Below are 27,718 nucleotides of genomic sequence, written 5' to 3'. Positions count from 1 at the left end.
TATGTATTATACAGACCACATCGGCGAGGTAAGGGTAGGTCAAGTCACAATGTCATTCTATCGTTACTTTTCAATTAAGCTATTGAATACCTTCTAACCAATTTCTCTTGTAAGCTTCAAATCTATTAAGTATCTGTGCATATTCTTTGTATTTTTGATGCAAGCATCCCATTCTTTAATTACCCGTGAGGCATTCTTAACCATCGCAATACCTTTACGCAAATATCTTTTCGTAAAAAAATTGCAAATCTCGTAAACTAAAGACGTAATTACCCTTTTCAAAAACATTAGTCCTTCTATTAATGAACCCATGAAACGAAACCAGTCTGATAGCATCACACAATCTCGCTCCTAGTTCCAAAAATAGAATGCATGTAGCGTTCGTAGTAATAGGTTTAAAAACCTATTAGCCAAGTTTTAAAAAAAAACCTACTAATCAACTTACAGATGAATGACCACGGATTTAACCTAAAAAAAACTTGTATATCATGAACTAGAAATCTACGTCAGAAAAAATTGTCCTTAAATTGCGTAAATCTCTTTGCAAAGGTGTAATGCCCCTGTAGAATAGGACTACCAGAAAAACCTGTTTGGCACGGGGGCGTACGCAAAGTATAAGGTTCTACCAGAAAAACCTGTTGGTACGGGGGCGTCCTCAAATTCAATAGATGGTAAAAAAAAACATGTATGTTTTTAAGTAAGCCAAAAAAAAATGGAGGGCAACTAGGCCCCCTCCCACGCTAATTTTTTTCCCAAAGTCATCCACCATGACATCGGAATTAGATAAACCCCGTTTATAGCAAGAGCCGGTGAAATTTAACCCCCCCCCCAAAAAAAAAAAAAACTCTCACACCCTTTTTAAAAAGCAAGCTTTTCATTAAAAGAATAAAAATATATCATTTTAGGAAAAAGCTTTATTTCTGAATGATAAAGAAGTGTTTTTCAAAACAATTAAAACCTGTAAACATACCTATGATGGAGAGATTTTATTTACATAATAGAAAAAAGCGTGCTTTGACGTTTCTATCGAATATACTCGTCATACTCTTAAGATTCTGTATTGTTGGAGGGGACGGGGGCTAAGTCCCTCTGAAATTTGAATTTACTAGTAAAACGTTTTTCTTTATTTTTTTTTTGGGGGGGGGGAATAAAATAATGAAAAGTGTACTCACATTTAAAATTGAAAAATCCATTGTTTTCAAAAGTTAAAAATATATGGTGTAGTATAAAAAATGTCTTAAAACATAATGAAAATTGGAATGCAGTGTAGGGACATTATATGGTTTTTTTTTTTTAAATTGAGTACATTATACCATAACAAGTTTTTTTTTAGAAAACCGATCAATCAAGTTATTATCTTGGACTAACCACCAACTTTTTCTAGTCGACTGACACACAAAAAATCGATTTCATAATAAAAAAACATGTCTGCCAACCCACATAGGGTTCATTGTAATTGGCAAATGACCCGTGGTAAGGCATATTACGCAATCAGAGTCAGGACTGTATATTGCCTTACTACTACTGTATTATAGAAAAAAATTCACTATTCTTCTAGTTCTACTTGTATTTTGTTGTTTATGATGGAAAGGTAGTGTGGTCTTCTTCGCTATTTATTTTCCCAAAAATGCTTTTCAAAACTTGGTATTTGAGCAGAAATTGCATATTTGGCTCTGCGCAAACAACATATTTTCCTGCTTTACTTGCTACAAGTAGGATGGCGAATTTTGCCGATTAAATGATCGTTTTTACCTACCAGATCGAAACATTTGCAAAATCTCAATAAATTCCATAAGCTGCTGCAAAACCAACCTGTAAAAAATGCTTCAGACTATTGGAACGATAATTATTTATCTTTTTCTTGGAAAAATAAATATGAATTTTTTCAAAAAACTGATAGTGCAATATGACTGAAAACCAAGCATTGCTCACTAATCAAATGAATTCAGACTCGCAATTGTAAGAAAATTCGACTTATCAGAAATCAGCTCTCTTAATAGACGTCCTAATGGCGTGAAGTATGCTCTATTTTTTACTCTGTAACAACTGTGTCTATAGATTATTCAAGATCAGGCCAATTTGTGAGAAACAAGTGTAGATATCGAGCAAAAATAAAAGCAAAATAAGACAATATCCCTCATACGAGGACACTTATTTCCCAAATTAAAAAAATTAATGCTGTCTATAAAGAAAATATTGAGTTTCCGTGTTAAATAATATTCACCTTGGATGAAATTTGGATTTATGAAATATATAAAAATTTTTAATATATCGACAAAAATACAATCTTGAAATAGTTATTAATACAAATTTAGAATTCTCCCCTTCCTCATCTCCCTTTGAAAAATCTTCAGCTTCCTCCTGAATTTGGGTCATCGGAACTTAGCTTTACATCAATGTTTTGGTTTACCAACTTCTGCATATCTATTATTTGAAACGACCTGACTCGGTAAGACCCCGATAGCTAGCGGTTAAGGATCGTATCCAAAGATAAGACATCATTTTATTAGAAAGAATCAGTATGATTACCGCTCTTTTTGAGTCTTCTTGTAAGGGCTAGCTTATATACAAAATTATTTGAAAAAAACTACGTTTTCTAAAGAGTTAAAGAGGCTGAGTTACAAGGTCGAACCTTAAAACGTACAGGGATTAGGAGGCACAGTTTAAAAAAAAAAGTTTTTTAAACTGAAAGTAAGGAGCGACATTAAATCTTAAAACGAACAGAAATTATTCCGTATATGAAAGGGGCTGTGCCCTCCTCAACGCCTCGCTCTTTACGCTAAAGTTTTACTTTCTCAAAAATATTTTTTTTAACAATAAAAACTTTAGCGTAAAGAGCGAGGCGTTGAGGAGGGCACAGCCCTTTCATATACGGAATAATTTCTGTTCGTTTTAAGATTTAATGTCGCTCCTTACTTTCAGTTTAAAAACTTCTTTTTTTTTATTTAAAGGCTGCGAAAGCGGGGGGTTTGGGGGGCGGCAGCCCCCAACTGTGCCTCCTAATCCCTGTACGTTTTGAGGTTCGACCTTGTAACTCAGCCTCTTTAACTCTTTAGAAAACGTAGTTTTTTTCAAAAAATGTCAGCACGTTTTTGTACAGTTTATTACTTTTTATTGATTGACTAACTGTTAGCTGATCGTGTCAGTAGTTAATGTTGGGGGGCTGCCCCCCCCCAAACCTCCCGCTCTTGAACATTCTTGTGTTAAGGCTTTTAATTCCTGAATACTCAAATCACGTCGTATAGGGTGCCTCCTAATCCCTGTACGTTTTAAGGTTCAAACTTGTGACTCAGCCTCTTTAACAGCCCCCCAACTGTGCCTCCTAATCCCTGTACGTTTTAAGGGTCGACCTTGTAACTCAGCCTCTTTAACACTTTAGAAAACGTATTTTTTTTCAAATAATTTAAAAAAGAAACTGAGTTTCTTTTTTAAAATTTAAATTCAGTATATAAAAAATTTTCTCTAACGATGAATCGAACCCGGGTTTTCCGCCTAACAGTCATGAGTCTTGACCGCTGCACTAAAGAGACACAATTGTAATTGTTTTTTAGTAAGGGGAATCTTTTTTTGACGCAAGCAAAACTTGATATTTGGTTTTTGAAAAACAGGGAAGGAGTGATCGGATCTAGTTGAAATTTCGAGGATAAGATTCCAGGCCTTAGGAAAGCTTATTCTCTAAATTTCAGCCCGATCAAACAACGTTAAAGGGGGTTGTGGTGGGAAAAATTAACATGGGCTATTATAGGGAAACGAGGTTTTTCATAAATGTAAATTCGGGGGATAATTTTTTCGGTCTGAAAATATCAAAAGGCCCTAACAGGTCGAATTCTGCTTTGAATGAGTCCTTATTCACCCGGATCCGTTGACAACTGTGGCCCGTAGGCGTGGATAAGAAAAAAAAAAGAAATGAATTTTAAGGGGATATATTTGGTTTTTTTGAAAATAGGGAAGGAGGGATCTGATTGATTTGAAATTTCGAGGATAAGCTCCTGGGCCCTAGGAAAGCTTAACCCCTAAATTTCAGCCCAATCGGACAACGTTAAAGGGGGCTGTGGTGGGAGGGTCGAAACTTCCGGCCCAGTTTACCCCATGAAGATAAAGTCGGAGGAGGATGAAATTTTGCAAGTTTCTTAGTTTTAGCTCAGGCTACAAAATGCGATTATCGCCGTCTCTCTGTGACCTCTAGGACCTGAAATCGCTTAACATTGTGGTGGGTCGCCTCTTTATAGAGGCACAAGTGTGCCTCCTTGAATAGTCCCAAAAGCTAGTAAGTATCAATGGCCATAAAAAGCAACCAGATACAATTACCAGCATTATTATGAAAAAGAAGTCTTAATTGCTCTTAACAAACAGAAAAAAAAGTCAGTTGTTTCACTTAGATAAATGGGGAATTTGTGTCTCACTATCATAGGCAGCGCGCTAGCGCTGCCTAAGTAAAGAACGAGTAAAGTAAAGAAAAGAACGAAGATCTTTTCTCCAAATACACCCAATCAATATTTTAGATAGCCATTTTATTCAACGTAGCTGAAAGTTTTGGAAATTAGGTCTTTCAGGATGACAACCCCTCCCCCCCACAGCCCTCAGGGAAAGGGTTGTAAGTTATGCCCTGGAGGCCTTTAAAGTTTTTATTGAAAGCGTAGAAACTTCAAAAGGGCTCATTCAATTGGAAATTGAAAGGGCTAGTACCTTTTTCAATAGTTGAAAGTGATTGGAGAGTGACTAACGCCTTTCTCACGCCCACCATTTTCCCAAACACATCCAATCAAAATTTTGTTGAAATCAAAAAAGTTGAAAGTTCATGAAATTAAGTCTTTTAGAATGATAATCCCCTCAGAGCCCTTAGTGCAAGGGTTGTAAGTTATGCCCTGGGGGCATATAAAGTTTATATAGAAAGTTGCTATAGAAATTTCAAAAATTGTTCATTTGATTGGAAATTGAAATTGCCCTTTTTAATAGTCAAAGTGAGTGGAGAGTAATTAACCCCCCCTCTTACGCCCACCATTTCCCCAAAAACATTCAATCAAAGTTTAGAGATAGCCATTTTGTTCAACGCAGTTGAAAGTTCTGGAAATTATGTATTTAAGGATGAAAAAGCCCCCAGAACCCCAAGGGCAAAGGCTACAAGTTCTGCCCTGGGGGCATATAAGGTTTATATAGATAGAGTTGTCGTAAAACTTCAAAAGGGCCTCATTCAATTCGAAATTGAGACGGCTAGTGCCCTTTGTAATAGTCGAAAGTGATTGGAGGGTAACTAACCCCCCTCTCATGGCCACCATTCCTCCAAGCACATCCAATCAAAATTTTCAGATAGCCATTTTGTTCAACGTAGTAGAAGGTCTTGGAAATTAGGTCTTTGAGAATGACAACCCCCCCCCAGCACTCAGGGCAAGGGTAATAAGTTATGCCATGGGGCATATAAGATTTTTACTGAAAGTTTTGCCGTAGAAACTTCAAAAGGGCTCATTTGATAGGAAATTGAAAGGGCTAGGGCGATTTTTAATAGTTGAAAGTGATTGGAGAGCGACTACTGCCCTTCTCACGCCCACAATTCCCCAAACACATCTAATAAAAATTTTGAGATAGCCATTTTGTTTAACTTAGTTGAAAGTACTGGAAGTTCGGTCTTAGAGGATGACAACCACCCTAACAGACCTTAAGGTAAGGGTTGCATTGTCAGTTTGATATACATATACTGAAATTTAGTAATCAAAAAGTTAATATTATTTGATTTACTGAAGTTATAGTAAAAACATTTATATTCTTTCAGTAAAGTGCAAATTTTGTTCTGGCCTTGGGAAGGCATAGGGGTTGTGCCCCCAACTTATGTTAATTTCCGCTCGTTTTGAGTTTTACTCGGTTAATTATTGTAATTTCTGTTTGTTTTTGGGTTTCATTTCTTTATCGATGCTGATTTGTGGTAGTTTCACGCTTGGTAGATTATTTGATTTTATTTTTGCTTATTTTTTGTTAAATGGAGCTCTTTACTTTTCTTTGAAAAACTTATTTCAATAAATATATGTTTTTCCCTAAGTAATAAACCTATAGGCTATACAAAATTAAGCACATGCAGTAGCTAACATTTATAGTTTCAGATCTGCTGTACTGGGATCCAGAAGGGAGCGGAGTAAAGCCCAATTTACAATGAAATTTTAATAATGTCAAGATATATAAAGTGATAATTTCAGCCAATTAACATCAGTCTTGGAATTTTTCAGCTAGTCAGAAAATTATTTGAAAAATCTGATGTGCTCGGATTAGTGTTAGCTAATTATATATATATATATATATATATATATATATATATATATATATATATATATATATATATATATATATATATATATATATATATATATATATATATATATATATATATATATATATAAATATATATATATATATATATATATATATATATATATATATATATATATATATATATATATATATATATATATATATATATATATATATATATATATATATATATATATATATATATATATATATATATATATATATATATATATATATATATATATATATTAATATATTTATATATATATATAAATATATTTATATATATATATATATATATATATATATATATATATATATATATATATATATATATATATATATATATATATATATATATATATATATATATATATATATATATATATATATATATATATATATATATATATATATATATATATATATATATATATATATATATATATATATATATATATATATATATATATATATATATTAGATGACGAATTCAGACGATTCGAACTGGATTTATTAGGAGTTTCAGAAACTCATATCACAGGTGTAGGAAGCATGAAATTAGGTCATATATAATTTATTTACTCAGGCTGGAAGGATGGGGTACATAGTCAGGGAGTAGGGCTCATGATGAATAAGGAAGCTGCTAAGTCTTGTTTAGGCTGGGAAGGTATTAATAGTAGAATATTAATTGCTCATTTTATGACTAAAAAGTTCAGGGTATCAGTTAGTATATAGTAGTATATGCCCCTGTTGAGCCGACTGACGGAGATACTAGTGCCTCAGATGAATTTTACTTACAGTTACAGGAGCAAACAGACAGGGTCCCAGGTAGAAATATGATGTTTTTCCTAGGACATTTTAACGCGGAGGTCGGAAGAAATAGGGATAGATGGTATCCTAGCCTAGGTGAATTTGGTAGATAGGAAAAACAGTAATGATACAGACTTTTGCAATTTTGTAGGTATAACAATCTAGTTATAACCAAAACGATGTTTGGTCATAAAATTGCCGTATAAGTTAACATGATATTCACGTGATGGTAAGACAGCAAACCTTATTGATTATATTATAGTAAACCTAAGACTGGCATGATCAGTACAAGATACTAGGGTAGACAGGAGTGCTGTTATTGATTTTAAAAGTAAAGATCGCCATCTAGTAGTGTATAAGGTTAATTTAAAGCTGAAATTTAAAATGGGTAACCACCATACAGGAGGCTATGACGCTGGTCGGATCAAGTAGGTAAATTTAAGGGAAAATTTCAAAAAACTGTTGAATACCATACTTAGAATTTTAAAAATTGTCAATGTAGAAAATGGATGGAATAATTTTAGAAAAATAATTTGTGAAGTTGCTGAAGGTTTCTTAGGGAAGAAAGCTAGGACTGCAGGTAAGAATATTAGTGAAAAAAGCTTTATATTTAATAGAAAGGAGAAGGGACTAGTACAAGAATTGCCTGAGTGATAGATCATCATAGGCAGCGCGCTACCGCTGCCTAAGTAAAGAACGATGTAGCCACAATGTGTTTTCTTTTCTTCGACAGGCACTTCGTATCGAAGGAGTTGTCGTAGAAACTTCGAAAACGGCTCATTCGATTGGAAACTGGGGTGGCTAGTGCCCTTTTTAATAGTCGAAAGTGATTGGAGGGCAACTAGCTCCCCCCCCCACGCCATTCATTCCCCCTAACACATCCAATTAAAATTTTGAGATAGCCATTTTGTTCAGCGTTGTTGAGTTACAGATAGAATATATCTTTTTGAGGAGGACACCCCCCCACAACCCTCGGGGCAAGGGTTTTAAGTTATGCCCTGAGGGCATATAAGAACAATGTTGGCACAATGTACCCTTTATTTTTTTTTTCCTTTAGAGTAGGGCATTTCATATGGAAGGGGTCCTCATGAGACTTCAAAAGGCGCTCATTCGATTAAAAATCGAGAGTTCCAGGGCCCTTTTTAATAGTCGAAAGTAATTGAAGGGCAACTAGCCCCCCCCCGCCGCCCCGTATTCCCCCCAACACATCCAATCAAAATTTTGAGATAGCCATTTTGTTCAGCGTAGTTGATTTCCAGATAGGAAATGTGTTTTTGAGGAGGACGCTTCCCCATAACCCTCAGGGCAAGGGTTTTATGTTATTCCCTGGGGGTATCTATTGTTTTTATAGAAGGCGTTGTCGTAGAAACTTCAAAACAGGCTCATTCGATTGGAAATTCGAAGGGCTAGTACCCTTTTTAATAGTCGAAAGTGATTGGAGGGCAACTATCCCCCCTACGCCCATCGATCCCCCAAACACAGCCAAGCAAAATTTTGAGATAGCCATTTTGTTCAGCGTAGTTGATTTCCAGATAGAAAATATTTTTTTGAGAAGGACACTCCCCCACAACCCTCAGGCCAAGGTTTTAAGTAGTGCCCTGGGGGCATATAAGGTTTTTATAGAAGGCGTTGTCGTAGAAACTTCAAAACAGGCTCATTCGATTGGAAATTCAAAAGGCTAGTGCCCTTTTTAATAGTCGAAAGTGATTGGAAGGCAACTAGCCCGCCCCCCCCCCCCACGCACATCATTCCCCCAAACACATCCAATGAAAATTTTGAGATAGCCATTTTGTTCAGCGTAGTTGATATCCAGATAGAAAATATGTTTTTGAAAAGGACACTCCCCCACAACCCTCGGGGCAAGGGTTTTAAGTTATTCCCTGAGGGCATTTAAGAACGTTGTTGGCACAATGTACTATGTATTTTTTTTTTCTTTAGAGCAGGGCTCTTCATATGGAAGGGGCCGTCGTATAACATTCAAAGGGGGCTCTTTCGATTGGAAATTGGGAGTTCTTGTGCCCTTTTAAGAGTCAACGATGATTGGAAGGTAACTAGCCCCCCCCCCCCACGCCCATCTTTCCCCCTAACGCATCCAATCAAAATTTTTAAATAGCCATTTTGTTCAGCGTAGTCGATATCCAGATAGAAAATATGTTTTTGAGAAGGACACTCCCCCACAACCCTCAGGGCAAGGGTTTTAAGTTATTCCTGGGGCATATAAGGTTTTTACAGAAGGCGTTGTCGTAGAAACTTCCAAACAGGCTCATTCGATTGAACATTCGAAGGGCTAGTACCCTTTTTAATAGTCAAAAGTGATTGAAGGGCAACTAGCCCCCTCCCCCCACGCCCAGTATTCCCCCAAACACATCCAATCAAAATTTTGAGATAGCCATTTTGTTCAGCGTAGCTTATTTTCAGATAGAAAATATGTTTTTAGGAGGACACTCCCCCACTACTCTCAGGGTAAGGGTTGTAAATTATTCCCTGGGGGCATATAAGGTTTTTATAGAAAGCTTTGTCTAAGAAATTTCAAAAAAAGGCTCAGTCGATTGGAAATTAGGAAGGATAGGACTATTTTTAATGGTTAAAAGTGATTGGAGGGCACCTAGCCCCCCCCCCCCCCGACGCCCATCATTTCCCCAAACACATCCAGTCAAAATTCTGAGATAGCCATTTTTTTCAGCGTAGTTGATTTCCAGATAGAAAATATGTTTTTGAGGAGGACACTCCCCCACAGCCCTCAGGGCAAGGGGGTATATAAGGTTTTTACAGAAGGCTTTGTCGTAGAAACTTCTAAAAAAGCTCATTCGATTGGAAATTCAAAGAGCTAGTGCCTTTTTGATAGTCGAAAGTGATTAGAAGGCAACTAGCCCCCCCCCCCACGCCCACCATTCCCCCAAACACATCCAATCAAAATTTTGAGATAGCCATTTTGTTTAGCGCAGTTGATTTCCTGATAGAAATTATATTTTTGGGGAGGACACTCCCCCACAACCCTCAGGGCAAGGATTATAAGTTATGCCCTGGAGACATATAGGGTTTTTATTAAAATCTTTGTCTTAGAAACTTGAAAAAGGGCTCATTCGATTTGAAATTATAAGGGATAGTACCCTTTTTAATAGTCGAAATTGATTGGTGGGCAACTAACCCCCCTCTCACGCCCACCTATTCCCCAAACACATCCAATAAAAATTTTGAGATAACCATTTTGTTCAGCGTAGTTGATACCCAGATAGAAAATATATTTTTGAGGAGGGCACTCCCCCACAGCCCTCAGGGCAAGGGTTGTAAACTATGCCATGGGTCATATAAAGTTTTTATTGAAAGCGTTGTCGTAGAAACTTCAAAAGGGCTCATTCAATTAGAAACTGAAGGGACTATGGCCTATTTTAAATGTTGGAAGTGATTTGATAGGGACTAACGTCCCTCTCATGCCCACTGTTTTTCAAAACACATCCAATCAAAATTTTGCAGGCCAAACTATAAAGTCTTTAAAAACGAAAAAATTTAAAGAATTATTTTGTTTTTCCCTGAAAAGACTATCTCAGTATAAAAAGGAAGAGATATTAATTAAAAAAACTTTTTCCACAAAATAAGTTTTTCAAAGTAAAGTAAAGAACTCCATTAAACAAAAATTAGCAAAAATAAAATCAAATAATCTAGGAAGCGTGAAACTACCACTAATCAGCATCGATAAATAAATGAAACCCAAAACGAACAGAAATTACAATAACCAACCGAGTCAAACTCAAAACGAGCAGAAATTAACATAAGTTGGGAGCAAAACCCCTATGCCTTCCCAAGGCCAGAACCAAATTTGCACTACTGAAAAAATACAAATGAATTTGCATTGTCAGTTTAATTTACATATACTGATATCTAGTAATCAAAATTTTAATATTATTTGATTTATTAAAGTTATAAAAGTAAAAACATTTAAATTTTTTCAGTAAAGTGCAAATTTTGTTCTGGCCTTGGGAAGGCATAGAGGTTTTGCGCCCAACTTATGTTACTTTCTGCTCGTTTTGAGTTTGGCTCAGTTAATTATTGTAATTTCTGTTCGTTTTGGGTTTCATTTATTTATCGATGCTGATTTGTGGTAGTTTCACGCTTGGTAGATTAGTTGATTTTATTTTTGCTAATATTTGGTTTAATGGAGTTCTTTACTTTTCTTTGAAAAACTTATTTTGTGGAAAAAGTTTTTTAAATTAATATGAAAACAAATGGAATGTAAAGAAAATGGAGAAAGCATTAAAATATGAACTAAGGAGGTTTTAAGTGGAGGCCATGGATAAAATTCCTGAGGATCTTGATGATGCAGCTAGATGTCATAATAGTGAAATATTGTACTGGCATGTTAATAAATTGAAACGGGTTAGTCAATCCGGACTTGTTCCAGTTAAAGATAAGAACGGGGCCATAATTAATGATAAGGAAAGGGTTAAAGAGAGATGGGCAGAAAATTTTGAGAATTTGCTAATCAGAGGTAGAGTTGCAGGAAAAGATACAGAGGAAAATGAAAAATTTTGTAATACCTTGGATGTGAAGGAAGATTTTGTTTTGTGAGGAAGAAATAGTGACAGTACTAAAAGGATTAAAAAATAATAAGGCTCCAGGTGCTGATAGTGTGGTAAATGAGTTTCTTGAATGTCGTGGCTCTGAGGTTAGAAATAAATTACTGAAGATTATAAATATGATTTTTGAAAAGGGGGAAGTACCCAACCATTTTAGGAAAACCTTAATTTAGCTACTTTATAAGAAAGGTGATAAGAGAGAGTGCGGTAATTACCGAGGTATTAGTCTGGTCGCTATAGGTATCAAATTACGTAGTAATATGATACTTTTTAGACTGAGAGATGCCGTAGACAAAGTTTTAAGAGAAGAACAGCGTGGTTTTAGAAAAGCTAGAGATGTTGATGATGTCGATACTGTTGAGTAAGCGTTCGATTCTGTTGATAGAACAGCCTTAGCAAAGGTTTTATCCTTGTATGGTATACCAGACAAATACATTAAAGTGATTAGTGTTATGTACGAGAATAACACTGCTGCAGTTAAGGTAGGAAATGAGGTTAGCAGCTGGTTTTGTATTAAATCAGGAGTTGAGCAGGGTTGTGTTCTATCCCCCTTTATATAGATTATTTTGATGGATTTTGTCTTACGGAGCAAAGGAAAGGCAATAGGAGGCCACGGAATCGAATTGGGAGGAAAAAGTCTCCTGGACTTAGATTATGCTAATGATTTAAGCATCCTAGATGAAGGTGTGAGCAAAATGAATGATCTTTTAGATGTTTTCGAGTTCAGGGTGCTAGGATAGGTTTGCAATTTAATGTTAAGAAGACTAAATCCCTAAGGCTAGGAATAAGTGAAGATATAAAGGTGACATTGGGTAACGAAAACATTGATCAGGTGGGCAGCTTCACTTACCTTGGTAGTATCATAGGCAGCGCTAGCGCTGCCTAAGTAAAGAACGATGTTGGCACAATGTATTATATATTTTCTGGTTTTGGCCAGGGCACGTCGTATAGAAGGAGTTGTCGTAGAAACTGCGAAAAAGGGCTCATTCGATTGGAAATTAGAATTGCTAGTGCCGTTTTTAATAGTCGAGAGCGATTGGAAGGCAACTAACACCCCTTCCACGCCCACCATTTCCCCAAACACATCCAATCAAAATCTTGAGATAGCCATTTTGTTCAGCGTAGTTGATTTCCAGATAGAAATTGTGTTTTGAGGAGGACACTCCCCCTACATCGCTCAGGGCAAGGGTTGTAAGTTATGCCCTGGGGTCATATAAGGTTTTTATAGAAAGCTTTGTCGTAGAAACTTCAAAAAAGGCTCACTCGATAGGAAATTCAAAGGGTCATTGCCCTTTTTAATAGTCGAAAGTGATTGGAGGGCAACTAACACTCCTTCCACGCTCACCATTTCCCCAAACACATCCAGTAAAAATTTTGGAGGATAGCCATTTTGTTCAATGTAGGGGAAACATCCGGGAATTATATCTTTGAGCAGAACACTCCCCCCACAGTCTTCAGGGCAAGGGTTGTAAGTTATGCCCTGCCGGCATATAAGGTTTTTATTGAAAGATTTGTCCTATAAACTTGAAAAAGGGCCTATTCGAGTGGAAATTCAAAGGGCTAGTGCCCTTTTCTATAGTCGAATGTTATTTAAGGGTAACTAACACCCCTTCCACGCCCACTATTTTCCCAAACACATCTAGTCAACATTTTGTGATAGCCATTTTGTTCAACGTAGTCGAAAGGTCCGGAAATTATATCTTTGAGCCGGACACTCACCCCACAGTCTTCAGGGCAAGGGTTTTAATTCATACCCTGGGGGCATATAAGGTTTTTATTGAAAGCTTTGTCGTAGAAACTTGAAAAAGGACTCATTCGATTGGAAATTCATAGGGCTAGTGCCCTTTTAATAGTTGAAAGTAATTGAATTAGGCCCCCTCTCATGCCCACCATTCCGCCAAACACATGCAATCAAAATTTTGAAATATTTATTTTGTTCAGCGTAGTTGAAAGTTTTCGAAATTAGGTCTTCGAGGATGATAACCCCCTCAGACCCCTCAGGACAAGGATGTAAGTAAATGCCCTGGGGGCATATAAGGTTTTTGTAGAAAGTGTTGTCGTAGAAACTTCAACAAAAGCTCCTTCGATTGGAAATTGAAAGGGCTAGTGCCCTTTTTAACAGTCGAAAGTGATTGAAGGGCAACTAACCCCCCTCTCACGCCCACCATTTTCCAAAACACATCCAATCAAAATTTTGAGATAGGTATTTTGTTCAGCATAGTTGAAAATTCTTGAAAATTCTGAAAATTATGTCTTCGAGGGTGACAAACCCCTCAAGGCAAGAGTTGTAAGTTATGTCCTGGGGGCATGTAAGGTTCTTATAGAAAGAGTTTTCGTAGTAACTTCAAAAAGGGCTCATTCGATAGGAAATTCAAAGGCCTAGTGGCCTTTTTAAAAGTTGAAAACGATTGGAGGGTAACTAACCCCCCTCTCACATCCGCCATTTCCCCAAACACATCCAATCAAAATTTTGAATAGACATTTTTGTTCAACGTAGTTGAAAGGTCCCGAAATTATACCTTTCAGGATGACACTCCCCCTCCAGCCCTCAGGGTAAGGGTTGTAATTTATACCCTGGGAGCGTATAAGGTTTTTATAGAAAGCGTTGTCGTAAAAACTTCAAAAAGGGCTCACTCCATTGGAAATTGAAAGGATAGTGCCTTTTTTAATAGTTGAAAGTAATTGGAGAGCAACTAACCCCCCTCTTACGCCCAACATTTCCCAAACACATGCAATCAAAATTTTGAGATATCCATTTTGTTCAACGCAGTTAAAAGTTTTAGAAATTAGGTCTTTTAGGATGAAAACCCCCTCAGAGCCCTCAGGGCAAGGGTTGTTTATGCCCTGCGGGCATATAAGGTTTTTATAGAAAGTGTTGTCATAGAAACTTCAAAAAAAGCTCATTTGATTGGAAATTGAAAGGGCTAGTACCCTTTTTAATAGTCGAAAGTCATTGTAGAGCAGCTAATCCGCCTCTCACACCCACCATTTCCCCAAACACATCCAATCAAAATTTTGAGATAGGTATTTTCTTCAACGTAGTTTAAAGTTCTGGAAATTATGTCTTTGAGAATGACAAACCCCCCAAACCCCTCGGGGCAAGTGTTGTAAGTTATGCCCTGGGGGCATATAAGTTTTTTTTCTTTTATAGAAAGCGCTTTCGTAGAAACTTCAAAAAGGGCTCATTTGGTTGGAAATTGAAAGGCCTAGTGCCCTTTTTAATAGTCGAAAGTGATTGAAGAGCGACTAACCCCCCTCTCAAGCCCACCATTTCCCCAAACACATCCAATCAAAATTTTGAGATAACCATTTTGTTAAACGTAGTTGAAAGTTCTGGAAATTAGGTTTTTGAGGATGACACCCCCCCACCCCCAATTAGCCTTCAAGGCAATGGCTGTAAGTTGTGCCCTGGGGCATATAAGGTTTGTTATAGAAAATGTTGTCATAGAAACTTCTAAAACAGTTCATTCAATCCGAAATCCAAAGGGCTAGTGCCCTTTTTAATAGGCTTTTCGAAACTGATTGGAGAGCAACTAACCTCCATCTCATGCCCACCATTTCCCCAAACACATCCAATCAAAATTTTGAGATAGTCATTTTTTCAACGTAGTTGAAAGTTCTGGATATTATTTCTTTGAGGATCATTAACCCCCCCAACACCACTCTTTGTTGTTGAAAATTCTGGAAATTATGTTGACGATGACAAACCCCTCAAGGCAAGGGTTTCAAGTTATGCCCTGGGGGCATATAAGGTTCTTATAGAAAGAGTTTTTGTAGCCAAACCCCTCAGGGCAAGAGTTGTAAGTTATGCCCTGGGGGCATATAAGGTTTTTTTTTATAGAAAGCGCTTTCGTAGAAACTTCAAAAAGGGCTTTTGGTTTGAAATTGAAAGGGCTAGTGTTCTTTTTAATAGTCTAAAATGATTGAGAGGGACTAACCCCCCTCTCAAATACCTTTTCCCCAAACACGTCCAATAAAAATTTTGAGATAGCCATTTTGTTTAACGTATTTGAAAGTTCTGGATATTTATCTTTAAGGATCACAAATCCCCCACAGCCGTCAGGACAAGGGTTGTAAGTTATGTCCTGGGAGCAAATAAGATTTCTATAGAGAGCGTTGTCATAGAAACTTTGATTGGGACTCATTTAATTGGAAATTAAAAGGGCTAGTGTCCTTTTTAATAGTCAAAAGTGATTGGAGGAAAACTAGCACCCCTCCCACGCCCACCATTTTTCCAAACACATCCAATAAAAATTTTGAGATATTCCATTTTCTTCAACGTAGTTGAAAAGTATGGAAATTGTGTCTTTGAGTATGACAATCCCCATACAGCCCTCAGCGCAAGGGTTGTAAGTTATGCCCTGGGTGTATATAAGGGTATATAATCAAATAATCTACCAAGCATACAACTACCACAAGTCAGTATCAATAAATAAATGAAACCCAAAACAAACAGAAATTAAAATAAATCAAACTCAAAACGACAGAAATTAATCTGAGGTAGGTTCTAAACCTTAGAATATAATTTGTGGTTACTGAAGAAAATTCTTTTAAATGTTTTCACTTTTATAACTTTAAGAAATCAAAAATTAATTAAGATTTTAAGGAATAAATATCAGCATATTTTTTAAACTGACAATGCAGATTTTTTTTAGTAAATTCATTTGATTTTTTTTTCAGTAACGTACAAATTATATTCTGGCTTTTAGAAACATAGGGTTTAGAACCCTACTCAGATTAATTTCTGCATTAATGAATTTGATTTATTTTAATTTTTAGTTGTATGCTTGGTAGATTATTTTCATTATATTTTTGATAATTTTTGGTTTAATGGAGTTCTTTACTTTTTAAAAAAAAAACTTATTTTGTGCGAAAAAGTTTTTTTGATTAATTATTAGTAAATACGGTGGGAGCAGTGAAAATGTTAAAAGTAGAATAGCCAAGGCTCAGAGTGTTTTTTCACAGTTAAAAAAGAGTTTGGAGGAATAGGAAGATAAATCTGCAAACCAAGATTAGTATATTACAACCTACAGTGATGACAGTGGTCAAATATGGCTCTGAAGCATGGGCGCTCCGAAAAGCGGATGAAGATTTGCTTGATATTTTCCAGAGAAATTGCTAATGGATTGTTCTGGGTACCTGGCTTACTGATCGTATTTCAAACAGTAGGTTGTACGAAAAATGACGTTTAATATCGCTTTCTAGGGCTATAATGAAATAAAGGTTGAGGTGGCTAGGGCACGTTGTGCGGATGAAGGATGAAAGATTGCCGAAGATTGTCCTTTTCGGCCAACTGTCTAGGGCTAAACGGAAAGCAGGTCATCCTCGTCTGGGGTGGGACGATGTCATAAAGAAAGATTTAAAGAAAATGGAAACTTCCTGGGAGGGGGTAAAAAGGGAGGCTTTGAATATATTGGGATGGAGGATGAGCGCGCGTAGCTGTGTTGACCTCAGGTGGCTTGGTGCTGCAGTGAACTGTTAGTAGTAGTAGTAGCACATACATATATATATATATATATATATATATATATAACTCTTCCATACGTGTCCGCGTGCAAAATCTTTATAGCAACCGAATTTCTGTGCGTCGTTGAGCTAAACAGGGCTCAGTGTTAAGTCCTGCAATATTTAACAATGCCATCCGCTATGCAAACCGCAGAATACCACATTTTCTTATCGAGCCATCCATTGACGCAAGTCACCTTTCATACGCAGATGACATTTTTCTGCTGTCTGATAATTTACAATCACTGCTGGCTGCTGTGAACAGTCTTTATGCCGGGTTGTCTGACATAAGGCTGTCAGCTGCTTCTGCTAAAACTGAATTTCTCGTTTTTGGTTGTCATCACCCTCCCGATTCAAAATTTCAGGTTGGCGTGATTCAATTTCTGCCACTGCTTCACTCAAGTACCTTGGACTATCATTCGGGACCTCAATTCGAACAACAAGGTCATTAACAATAAATGTGTTGAGAGAGAAGTTGAGAAAGTCCTATGGATATTTTTCTAGAGTTAAAGGTCAATTTGACAAAAAAATTTCCATTATGGAAATTTTTACTGCGTCTCAACGTCAACGAATTCGGTCTGTCTTTTTCAAATTTTGTAAGTGTTTTCTTCGTGTTCCTATTTGGTCTCGTAACACTTATATCTCCAAACGTTACGGTGTTTTTGAGATATGTGATAAGATGGAAGTTTTAGAGGGGAGATTCAGACAGCGATCTGAGTCAGTTGTTGATTTTCCGTTGGGATGTTTTAATCGTTTGTGAGTCATAGTTAGTGTATTTTTATTTTTTATTTTTTTTGTGTGTTTGTGATGATAAGTGTTTATATTTTGTTTATATAGTACTTATAAGTGTTTATAAATTTCTTTTTCCATACTCCTCTAAGTACATTTTTTGTATGTATAGAGAATTCAAATAAATAATTATTACTATTATATATATATATATATATATATATATATATATATATATATATATATATATATAAAAAAATATATATATATATATATATATATATATATATATATATATATATATATATATATATATATATATATATATATATATATATATATATATATATATATATATATATATATATATATATATATATATATATATATATATATATATATATATATATATATATATATATATATATATATATATATATATATATATATATATATATATATATATATAGGAATGCATTCGAACGTCACTCACATAAATCTTTTTTTTCCAGAATTAAGGCTCTTGACGAACTTTCTCAAACTTCTGACCTATATAGATATTTTTTTTTGGCCAGAATAGCTCAGGATACAAATTTTCCCGAAAAAAAATGGAACCATTTTTGAGAAAAAAAAATTATATACAATTATTGCTCGTTTAAAGTGATATTGGTACTTATTAAGATACCAGTAGTCAAACGAGAATTGTATTGCGCATTACCCGGAAATTCATATGAGACTCTGTCAAGGAGGCACACTTGTGCCTCTTTAGAGAGGCATGCCACTACAACGTTACGTGATACCCGGTTGTAGTTGTTATAGAAAGACGGCGGGGATTGCATTTCGTAGCTTAAGCTCAAACTAAAATACCTACAAAACTTCACCCCCTCCGATTTCATCTTTATTGGGAAAAGGGGGCCGGAAGTTTCAACCCTCCCACCACAGCCCCTCTTTAACGTTGTTCGATCAGGCTAAGCTTAGAGGAAATTTAGAGGATAAGCTTTCCTAGGGCCTGGGAGCTTATCCTCAAAATTTCAGCTCAACCCGATCACTCCTTTCCTGTTTTCCAAAAACCAAATATAGCCACTTAATGTTCATCAATTTTTTTTTTGTTAGCCACGCCTACGAGCCACAGTTGGCAATGGATCTGGGTGAATGAGGACTCATTCGAAACGGAATTCGACCTGTTAGGAAGTGGGAGATTTTCAGACCGAAAAAATTATCCCCCGAATTTACATTTACGAAAAACCTCGTTTTCCTATAAGAGTCCATGTTAATTTCTCCCACCACAGCCCCCTTTAACGTTGTCCGATTGGGCTGAAATTTAGAGGATAATCTTTCCTAGGGCCTGGGAGCTTATCCTCAAAATTTCAGCTCAATCTGATCACTCCTTCCTGTTTTCCAAAAACCCCCAACTTTTTTTATCCACGCCTACAGGCCACAGTGGACAACGGATCCGGGTGAATGAGGACTCATTCGAAGCAGAATTTGACCTGTTAGGGCCTTTTGATATTTTCAGACCGAAAAAAATATCCCCTGAATTTACATTTACGAAAAACCTCGTTTTCCTAAAAGAGCCCATGTTAATTTTTGAAATTCCTAAACGCATAGTATTTCATTATTAAATTAGATCAAAGTAGTCCTCTTAACCTGACAAGACCTACTGCAAGCTTCCAAAAATTCCAGCTCTTTCCCAGAAGTTTTTTTTGTCGAAAAACGAAAATCTTACTTTCTATTTGCTTGCGTCGAAAATAGATCGTAGAGACTAAAAATAATATATCAACAGTCTCTGATGGTGCAGTGGTCACTATTGCTGCCTGACAAGCGGAAGACCCGGGCTCGATTCCCCGTAGGAGGAAATTTTTTATATATAGAATTTAAAGTAGTATCTCTTAAATTTGAAGTTTAAAAAAGAAACTCAGTTTCTTTTTTAAATCCAATCTATTAAATACTTCGGCTCAACAGGCGTCTCCAGAAAAATATCGCAGTCGGCCTTCAGCTTACAGGTAAGTCTCCACTGCTTTGATAACATGCAGTATACCCGCATGCTCGAAGAAAAGTTGAAAAAGGAAAATCTTACTGTGAATTTGATTTGAGTATTCAGGAATTGAAAGCCTTAACAAAAGAATCTTCAAAAGCGGAGGGTTTGGGGGGCGGCAGCCCCCAACTTTAACTCCCGACACGATCAGCTAACAGTTAGTCAAGCAATAATAAGTAATAAACTGTACAAAAACGTGCAGAAATTATTTGAAAGGAACTACGTTTTCTAAAGAGTTAAAGAGGCTGAGTCACAAGTTCGAACCTTAAAACGTACAGAGATTAGGAGGTACAGTTGGGGGGCTGCCGCCCCAAACCCCCCGCTTTTGCAGCCTCTTTTGTTAAGGTTTTATTTTGGGGGTCTTCCGCCCCCCCTCAGCCCCCGCTTTTTCCCTTGCAAAGAAATGCTTTGCAACACGAACGAAGTCTGGTTTAATTTTTACCGTAAGAACATCCTATTTCATCTCTTTGATTAGAAACAGTACTGAGCCTGTTTGTTCGATTTTTTACAGGAGATTTTTCCCTAACCGATAACAAGCTATAATGTGATGAACTTGGTACGACCAACTGATTGCAGGCTACAGGACTTAAAAAAACCTGTATTTTAAACCTGTAATATAGACTGTATTTTTAAAATTTTTGATATTTATCTTCTTTAATAGAAGGGAGCATGGAGCCGTTTGACACAAGAGAAGTTGCATTTGCATTGACTCAACAAATCGGAGAGGGGGCTGTCAACACTAAAGCAGCTGTTTTCAAATGGTTATACCATCTTCAAGTATTACTTCCGTCTAAGGTACTGTTTTAAAATTTAATATTGCAAGGAGGAAGGGTATTGGACACATGCGCCCTAGCCTTCTAGCTCTAAACGGAGTTCAGTAGTAAATTTAACGAAAATCGGATGCTACGATATATCGAGGACTGGGAAGGTGTTAGAATAAAGACAGAAGTATGGATGCCTTCATTGGTAAAAAAAAAACTGAAGCTTTTTAATTGCATTTTGTAATACTATTTTGAAGCACTAACTGTATTCAAATTTGACAAAGCATTTATACCTTCCTTCTTCTTCTTCTTCTTCTTCTGCCAGAACCTTCCTTCTTCTTTTTGTCCGCCAGGTCGCTGGCACATTTAATAAATCTACCTAAATACAAGGTGACTCTGACCCATCTGACTAGGAGAAAAATACTCTTTCGAATAAAACAGAACAAAAATTGAAATTTCAAGAACTTCGCTTCCGATACCCTGGGATCTCAATTTATTGGGATTCATACTTTTATAAAGTTTCCTCTTGTAAAAATAAATATAACTGTATTTTAATATATATAAAAAAACTCTATTATATTTCTCTAATGAGAAAGAAGTCTTACCATTGACCTTAGCTTTAATTTGCTTTTGTATACAGCAGCAAGAATCGTCAAATTAATTACAACCATAAAAAAAAAAAAAACTTCAGCCACTAGTACTAGTACAGTATCATATTTCAGCCAAATGCTGTTTTGCTGTCTCTCAAGTCTTCCATTGTCCTTATAGGACTTATCTGTAAATGAAATAAAAGAATTCTTTGCTGTATTTAGTTATACCGTTGGCTGCTGCACTAGTTTTATAATATTGACAGATTTTGATTATAATTGTAGTTCAGAGATTCTTTTTCCTGGGATTTTGGCAAGCTTTTTATTTGAAGAATGATAATTTATAGTTATTCTTCGTAATATAGTTATTATAATTATCATAATTATATTTGTGTAATTATAATTAATTATATTATAGCTATTATAGTTGTGTAAGAGACCCTTTTCCCCTCTAAAAAAAAAGAAGCTTAACTTACTCAGTAAGCGAATTCTATCCAGAGAGAGACTGGTAACACTACTTTTTTAATCTAATCTTCACGTTAAAAAAAAAATAATAAATAAAAGAAGAGTGAGGAACACGTCAGTTACTACTGCGCACGTGTGACTGTTTCAACTGTTGGTGCTAAATTAGGTGAATATCCATAAATTTCTGATTAGTAATTATAATTTTGGGTCAGCAAAATTTTCAAAATCGTTATGGCTGAAAGTGAATACATTTGAGACCGTCTTCTAACAGCGTTACTATTTAAAAAGAAAATCCGCCAAGCTAATATCTTTTAGGTTTATTGTAGCCCTATCTCCAAAATATGTCCTCCTTCAACATTTAGATTATTGTAATGCTCCTTACGATTCACCATATTAACATATGTTTTCATTTTTGTCTTTTTCTTTGAACCACCTCCCCTCTTCTCCCAAAGCAAATTCTTGTTTATTGGCCAGATCTTGCTCCCCTCTTTCGCTCTCCAGATCTTGCTCCCCTCTTCCCCCAAAGTAAATTCTTGTGTATATGCCAGATCTTGCTCCCCAGATCTTGTTCCCCTTTTCTCCCAAAGTAAATTCTTGCGTATATGCCAGATCTTGCTCCCTCTCTTCTCCCAAAGTAAATTTTTGTGTATATGACAGATCTTGCTGCCCTCTCTTGCTCCCCAGATCTTGCTCCCTTCTTCCCCCAAAGTAAATTCTTGTGTATATGCCAGATCTTGCTCCCCAGATCTTGCTCCCCTCTTCCCCCAAAGTAAATTCTTGTGTATATGCCAGATCTTGCTCCCCTTTTCTCCCAAAGTAAATTCTTCTGTATATGCCAGATCTCGCTTCAAAATTGATATCCAAATTTTCCTATTGTAGCCCCAGTAAATCAGAAATCGCTATCCTTCTTTCTCACTCTATGATTTCGCAATTCCTTTGAGATTCGTGGTGTCGAAATTCCACAGTATATTAATTATCTATGAGTGTCTTTCTTACTTACTATTTTTAATTACATTACTTGGGGATTGATTATGGGGAAATTGCTGGTTATGTAGGGATACTCATGGACCATGAATGTTTTATTAGCGTCTATGTACAACATCTATTACTCAATGTTGCTTCCTTTCTGTATTGTGCTTCAATATTCTCAATTTTTACAAAGATATAATGAAAACTAGGCTAGGATGAGTATTTATTATCACTTCCTTTCTCTATTGCACTTCGCTATCCTTAAATGTTGTTAGGAGATATTGAGAAATAGGCTATCTGTATAGGTGTGTTTTATTGATTATGAAGGTATAACAAGTCTTTTTGTCTTAATAACTGTGAGAACAAAAGTGTAGCAATAATAATAATCTATTCATACCCACTGGGAATACAAAATCTAATAAGAGGAATTGGAAGATAGGAAAAGAAGAACTTGAAACGAAAGGAAATTTCTAACCGGAGACAGACAAAACACATGTAAATAAAACATCACGGTTCAGAAAATTTCTCATTAGTGAAAGACAATTCAACGGAAAGTTTACTACGGAAACGGAACGAACTTTAAGTCTAGTTACTAAGATTACGTTCCAGTTTCGATAAGAAGTCACTAATATTGGATAATTTTTCAGGACCGTATCCAGGATTTTTGTTCGGGGGGGGGGGGGGGTTACCCGATTTTTTCCCGTGGACTTTGTCTAACATCCTCGAGCTGAACTGAACTGACAATCTTGCACTCTCTTATACCATACCTCGAGCGCCCATTAATCCTAATTTACTATTCCAGGTCAGGTGAACATGGGGTTACCTAATTGCGTAAGCTGATCAGAGCGCATACTATTAACCCTAATTTACTGTGCAAGGTCAGGTGAACATGGGGTTACCTAATTGCGTAAGCTGATCAGAGCGCATATTATTAATCCTAATTTACTATGCAAAGTCAGGTGAACATGGGGTTACCTACGGTTACCTAATTGCGTAAGCTGATCAGAACCGTTAACCCACAAAATGCAATATGATTTTGTATGGGAGCATATTTTTTTTCTGGTAAGGTTTTGTCTTTACAGGTATTTTTTATACTAATTTTCGACTCGGTCAAAAATTTCGGGGGGAGGGGGGGGGTTCAAACCGGGTAACCCCCCCCCCCCCCCTGGATACGGCCCTGTAATTTTTTTTTTTTTTTTTTTGCTGAATCGATCGAAAATTAACGTCATATTAAATTGCATATTAACTTTTTAATGAATATGGTTAACTAGCATCTTTAATTTACTTACTTCTGCACATTCATCATCAAATTGGGGAAAATGGAGGCAAGTAACCAGTCTAATAAGAATTATCGAGTATTAAGGAATCAACACTCATATTTTTCATGTTTTACTCATTGCTCATTAAAATCGCACCTATTTTAATAATCCTTATATTATTAAAATATATTATTATATTAATATTATATTATATTTTATTATATTTATTTTACTTTATTTATATTAATTTTATTATATTTTGTTTTATATTAATGTTATTAAATATTATATTTTATGATATTACATTATATTATATTTAATTAATATTATATTATTATATTATTAATCCTTATATGCGTATTAAGGCAATAGTTAACAAACTTTTCCAGGTTCGTAATTAATTCATATTAAATTTGAAGTAAATATGTATCAAATAAAACTTCAATGGGAAACATACTTTAAAAAGTCCGTTTTTTTTTCACAAATTTTATAAGCACCGTAACGTCTAGATATTGATTTATTTGTAGTCCATATTGGAATACGGAGATTACTTGCAAAATATAACAATAGTAAACGAATGTGTTTCCTCTGGGAAATGGTAAAAAGCTTTCAAAGCTTTTAAATTACCTGCATATAATAATGGTTGTGTGTTTCAAAAATAATAAAAGATTAAAACTGTTGACATTCATATGCTCCCTCAATGTTGAGTTTGGTTGACCAAAAGTTTTCTGCGATTAATTTTTTGTATTTATTTATTTTTTTGAAATGGGAACAAAGGATAAGTTATATAAAATATAATAAATTACGGAGAAGATCATAATGATTTTTGAGGGAGAATCAAGCTCAATACCCCTTCTTGCGTAAATCCCTTGCTACAATATATTCACGTGATGTGCCCTATTTTTGGGTTGTATACCTAGCCGAGTGGATTGGTGCGCTGGATTGAGGATTCTTTGTCCGAGAGGGCGAAGGTTCGAACCCTAGTGTACCCAATTATTTGGTTTGGGACGATGGTCAGTGGGTGACTCTAAAAGCTCACCCAGAGTCGACCCAGCTCTAAATGGGTACCTGGAGAAATCTGGGGAAGGTAAATAGGAAAGGTGTGCGAAATCACAGGATGGTTGGCCCTCAACGCCCCATTGCATTTCCTGGTTGAAGGGCCAAGAAACAGAGATCAGCACCGCTGGTAGGGACTGTAAAGTCCACCTATTAAACATTAAAAATCACAGACGAATTTATGATTTTAGGTCTAGTTTTCTCGCTGACCTAGGAAGAAACTTCAAAATTAATGCCACATTTTATTTTTCATTATTTCTTTCGATATTTTATATGAATTGGAAGCTCGATGCATATCATGGTTGCAGCAGTAACTGCAATCTAGTAAAGCGCGAACTAAGCCCATTGTATCCGAAAATTAAAAGCCTGTTCTGAAAAAAGCTGTTTAGTCAGAAAAATGTTTTGTTTAAAAGTGACTCAGTTATGATAACTAGTATACATATACGTGTGGTAAATTAATCTCAAGAATTTATGCTGATATGGATATCGGCATCAAATATATTGCACAAAGGTATTTTCTTCTTTTTTTAAATGGTACAAAATATTAATCGTCCTAATATATGATAAAAAGATAAAGATCCTCAAGAGCTATTGCTGGCGCAAAGGGCATCGAATCAACGTTTCAGTTAGTGGGTCTTTTTTTACAGGAATAAGTAGCAAGCCTGGATACCCTATTGGCAAGCAGAGCATCAATCCACTTTGCTACAATAGGTTAATATATGATTGACACTTTATTTGAAAACCCAATATACAATTGATACTTTGTTTGATACTCAATATTTTATTGATACCCAATATACGATTGATACTTTGTTTGATACCCAATATATTGTTGATATCCAATATATTATTGATACCCAATATATGATTGATACTTTGTTTTGCAACCAAATCTCAGAGATGATTCAAACTAAGTTCAAATATTTGCTTTATAGTTTCTCTTTCACTTAGGAGCAGAACTATGAAATTACTGTTACTTTTTATCTTTTGTTCTGGTATTTGATATCAATCTTAAGCTCTATGTATCTATTTCAGTGTAAGATACCTTGCACCGATATATTCTGCCTCTATTTTTAGATGCTGCAGCACATTGACGTCACATTCCCTGTTTTGCTTCACAGTCTCAAAGATGATTCTGATCAAGTTGTTATATTAGCTTTGAATGTACTCGCTGAAATAGGAACCACTGAACATGCTAAAAGAACGGACAATATTCATTTGCAACAGTTGATGACCTCGTTGCTCGAGTTTTTTGCTAAAGAAAGAGGATTGCTAGAAGAGCGGTGGATTTTCGTTATTAGGTTTGCCATTCATGTGTTATAATCCTTATCCTTTGTCAACTTGGAATATTATCCGGTAGAGAAATGGAATTAGATCCAAAGGAAATAATTTCCTAGATCACACTGCTTTTCTATTTACACAATTAAGAGAGAAGAACGGGTATAATTTAAATAAAACTGTAGAACCAAACTAAAAAGACTTTAAATAATAATATAAATGATTTTTATTATTTAACGTTTTTTTCTTGTTCTACTGTTTTTTTTCTTGTTTTTTTTTTTTTAATCATACCCGTGTTTCTCTTTTACATTCTATGGATCTAGGGCAATAACGAAAGAAAGGTTAAATGACTAGACCACGTTTCACAGATGAAGGATGACACATATCCAAAGATCTTGCTTCTTGCCCCTCCATCTGGGGCCAAAAGAAGGTCAATACGAAAATGAGGTCAACCCCGAAGGGAATGGGAAGAAGCCATAAGGATGGATTCAAAATTAATAGGAACTTCGAAGGAGGGTTAAAGAGTGAAGCTTAGGTTGGGGTGGAAGAGGAGCGTGCGCATCTGGCTTCAACAGGATTGGTGCTGCGTTGGGTTAGTAGTAGTAATAGGCTTTAGTAGCATAAAGCTTTAATTTAATGATAAAGATATAATTTAATTATTTTACTTTAATGATGGTGATGGCTTTTCGTTTAAGATCTTCTTTTCTAGTTTCTTTTCTCTTCTTTTCGCTAATATCTTCTTTTCTAGTACCCGTCGTTTTTATTAATAGATTTGAAGTTCGTAATACCAAAAGCAAAAAGAAAAAAATCGTGAAATGTGGATATTATAAAAATGTTTTTACAGTTTTAAGCATAAACAGTAGCATTAGACAACTTTTATTAATAATTAAACTTTCCAACTGTTAACAATATGGGATGTTAGACAAATTTTCTTACGGTTTTGAGCGTAAAAAATTCCATTAGGCAACTTCTATTAATAATTGAATGCTCCAACTATTAACACTTTGGAATGCTAGAAAAATTCTTCTTAAAGTTTTGAGTATAAAAAGATGCATTAGGCAACTTTTATTAATAATTGAACTTTCTAATTCTCAAAAATCTAGGACTCTAGGAAAATCTTCTTGGAGAATAAAAAGTTGCATTAGGTAACTTTTAGTTGCTATTGAAGATTTCTCTTTTATTCTTCAATCTTCCAACAAAGATAAAAAAAAACTGCGAACATGTGGGTGATGGAAAACTTCTGATTGCATTTTCATATTAAAATAAAAACACATTCAATGACACATTGAATCATGCATTTTGTTTTCTTCATTATTTTGTACAATTTTGTCGCAGTGAAAATTCATATTAAGAGCTGTTTTTGCTTTTACGGAGAAGACCCAGTTTTTTG

The 27,718-nt window shown here is 35.5% G+C and overlaps 1 protein-coding gene across 1 annotated transcript in view; it reads left to right on the top strand.

Moving 5' to 3' along the window:
• Positions 1-27,718, top strand: part of LOC148947590 (protein VAC14 homolog) — a 242,508-nt gene that overhangs the window by 135,330 nt on the left and 79,460 nt on the right. The window contains exons 6-7 of the mRNA XM_089095944.1: positions 20,615-20,748; positions 26,128-26,351. Of these exons, the coding sequence (XP_088952070.1) occupies positions 20,615-20,748; positions 26,128-26,351 (358 nt within the window). The remainder of the gene's footprint in view (positions 1-20,614; positions 20,749-26,127; positions 26,352-27,718) is intronic.

Source organism: Artemia sp. Qi Xiang Cuo, chromosome 10, assembly GCF_049724085.1.
Source record: "Artemia sp. Qi Xiang Cuo chromosome 10, ASM4972408v1, whole genome shotgun sequence".
NCBI classification, from domain to species: domain Eukaryota; kingdom Metazoa; phylum Arthropoda; class Branchiopoda; order Anostraca; family Artemiidae; genus Artemia; species Artemia sp. Qi Xiang Cuo.
Note: the sequence above shows the minus strand (reverse complement) of the source record. Positions and strands in the feature narration are given on the sequence as shown.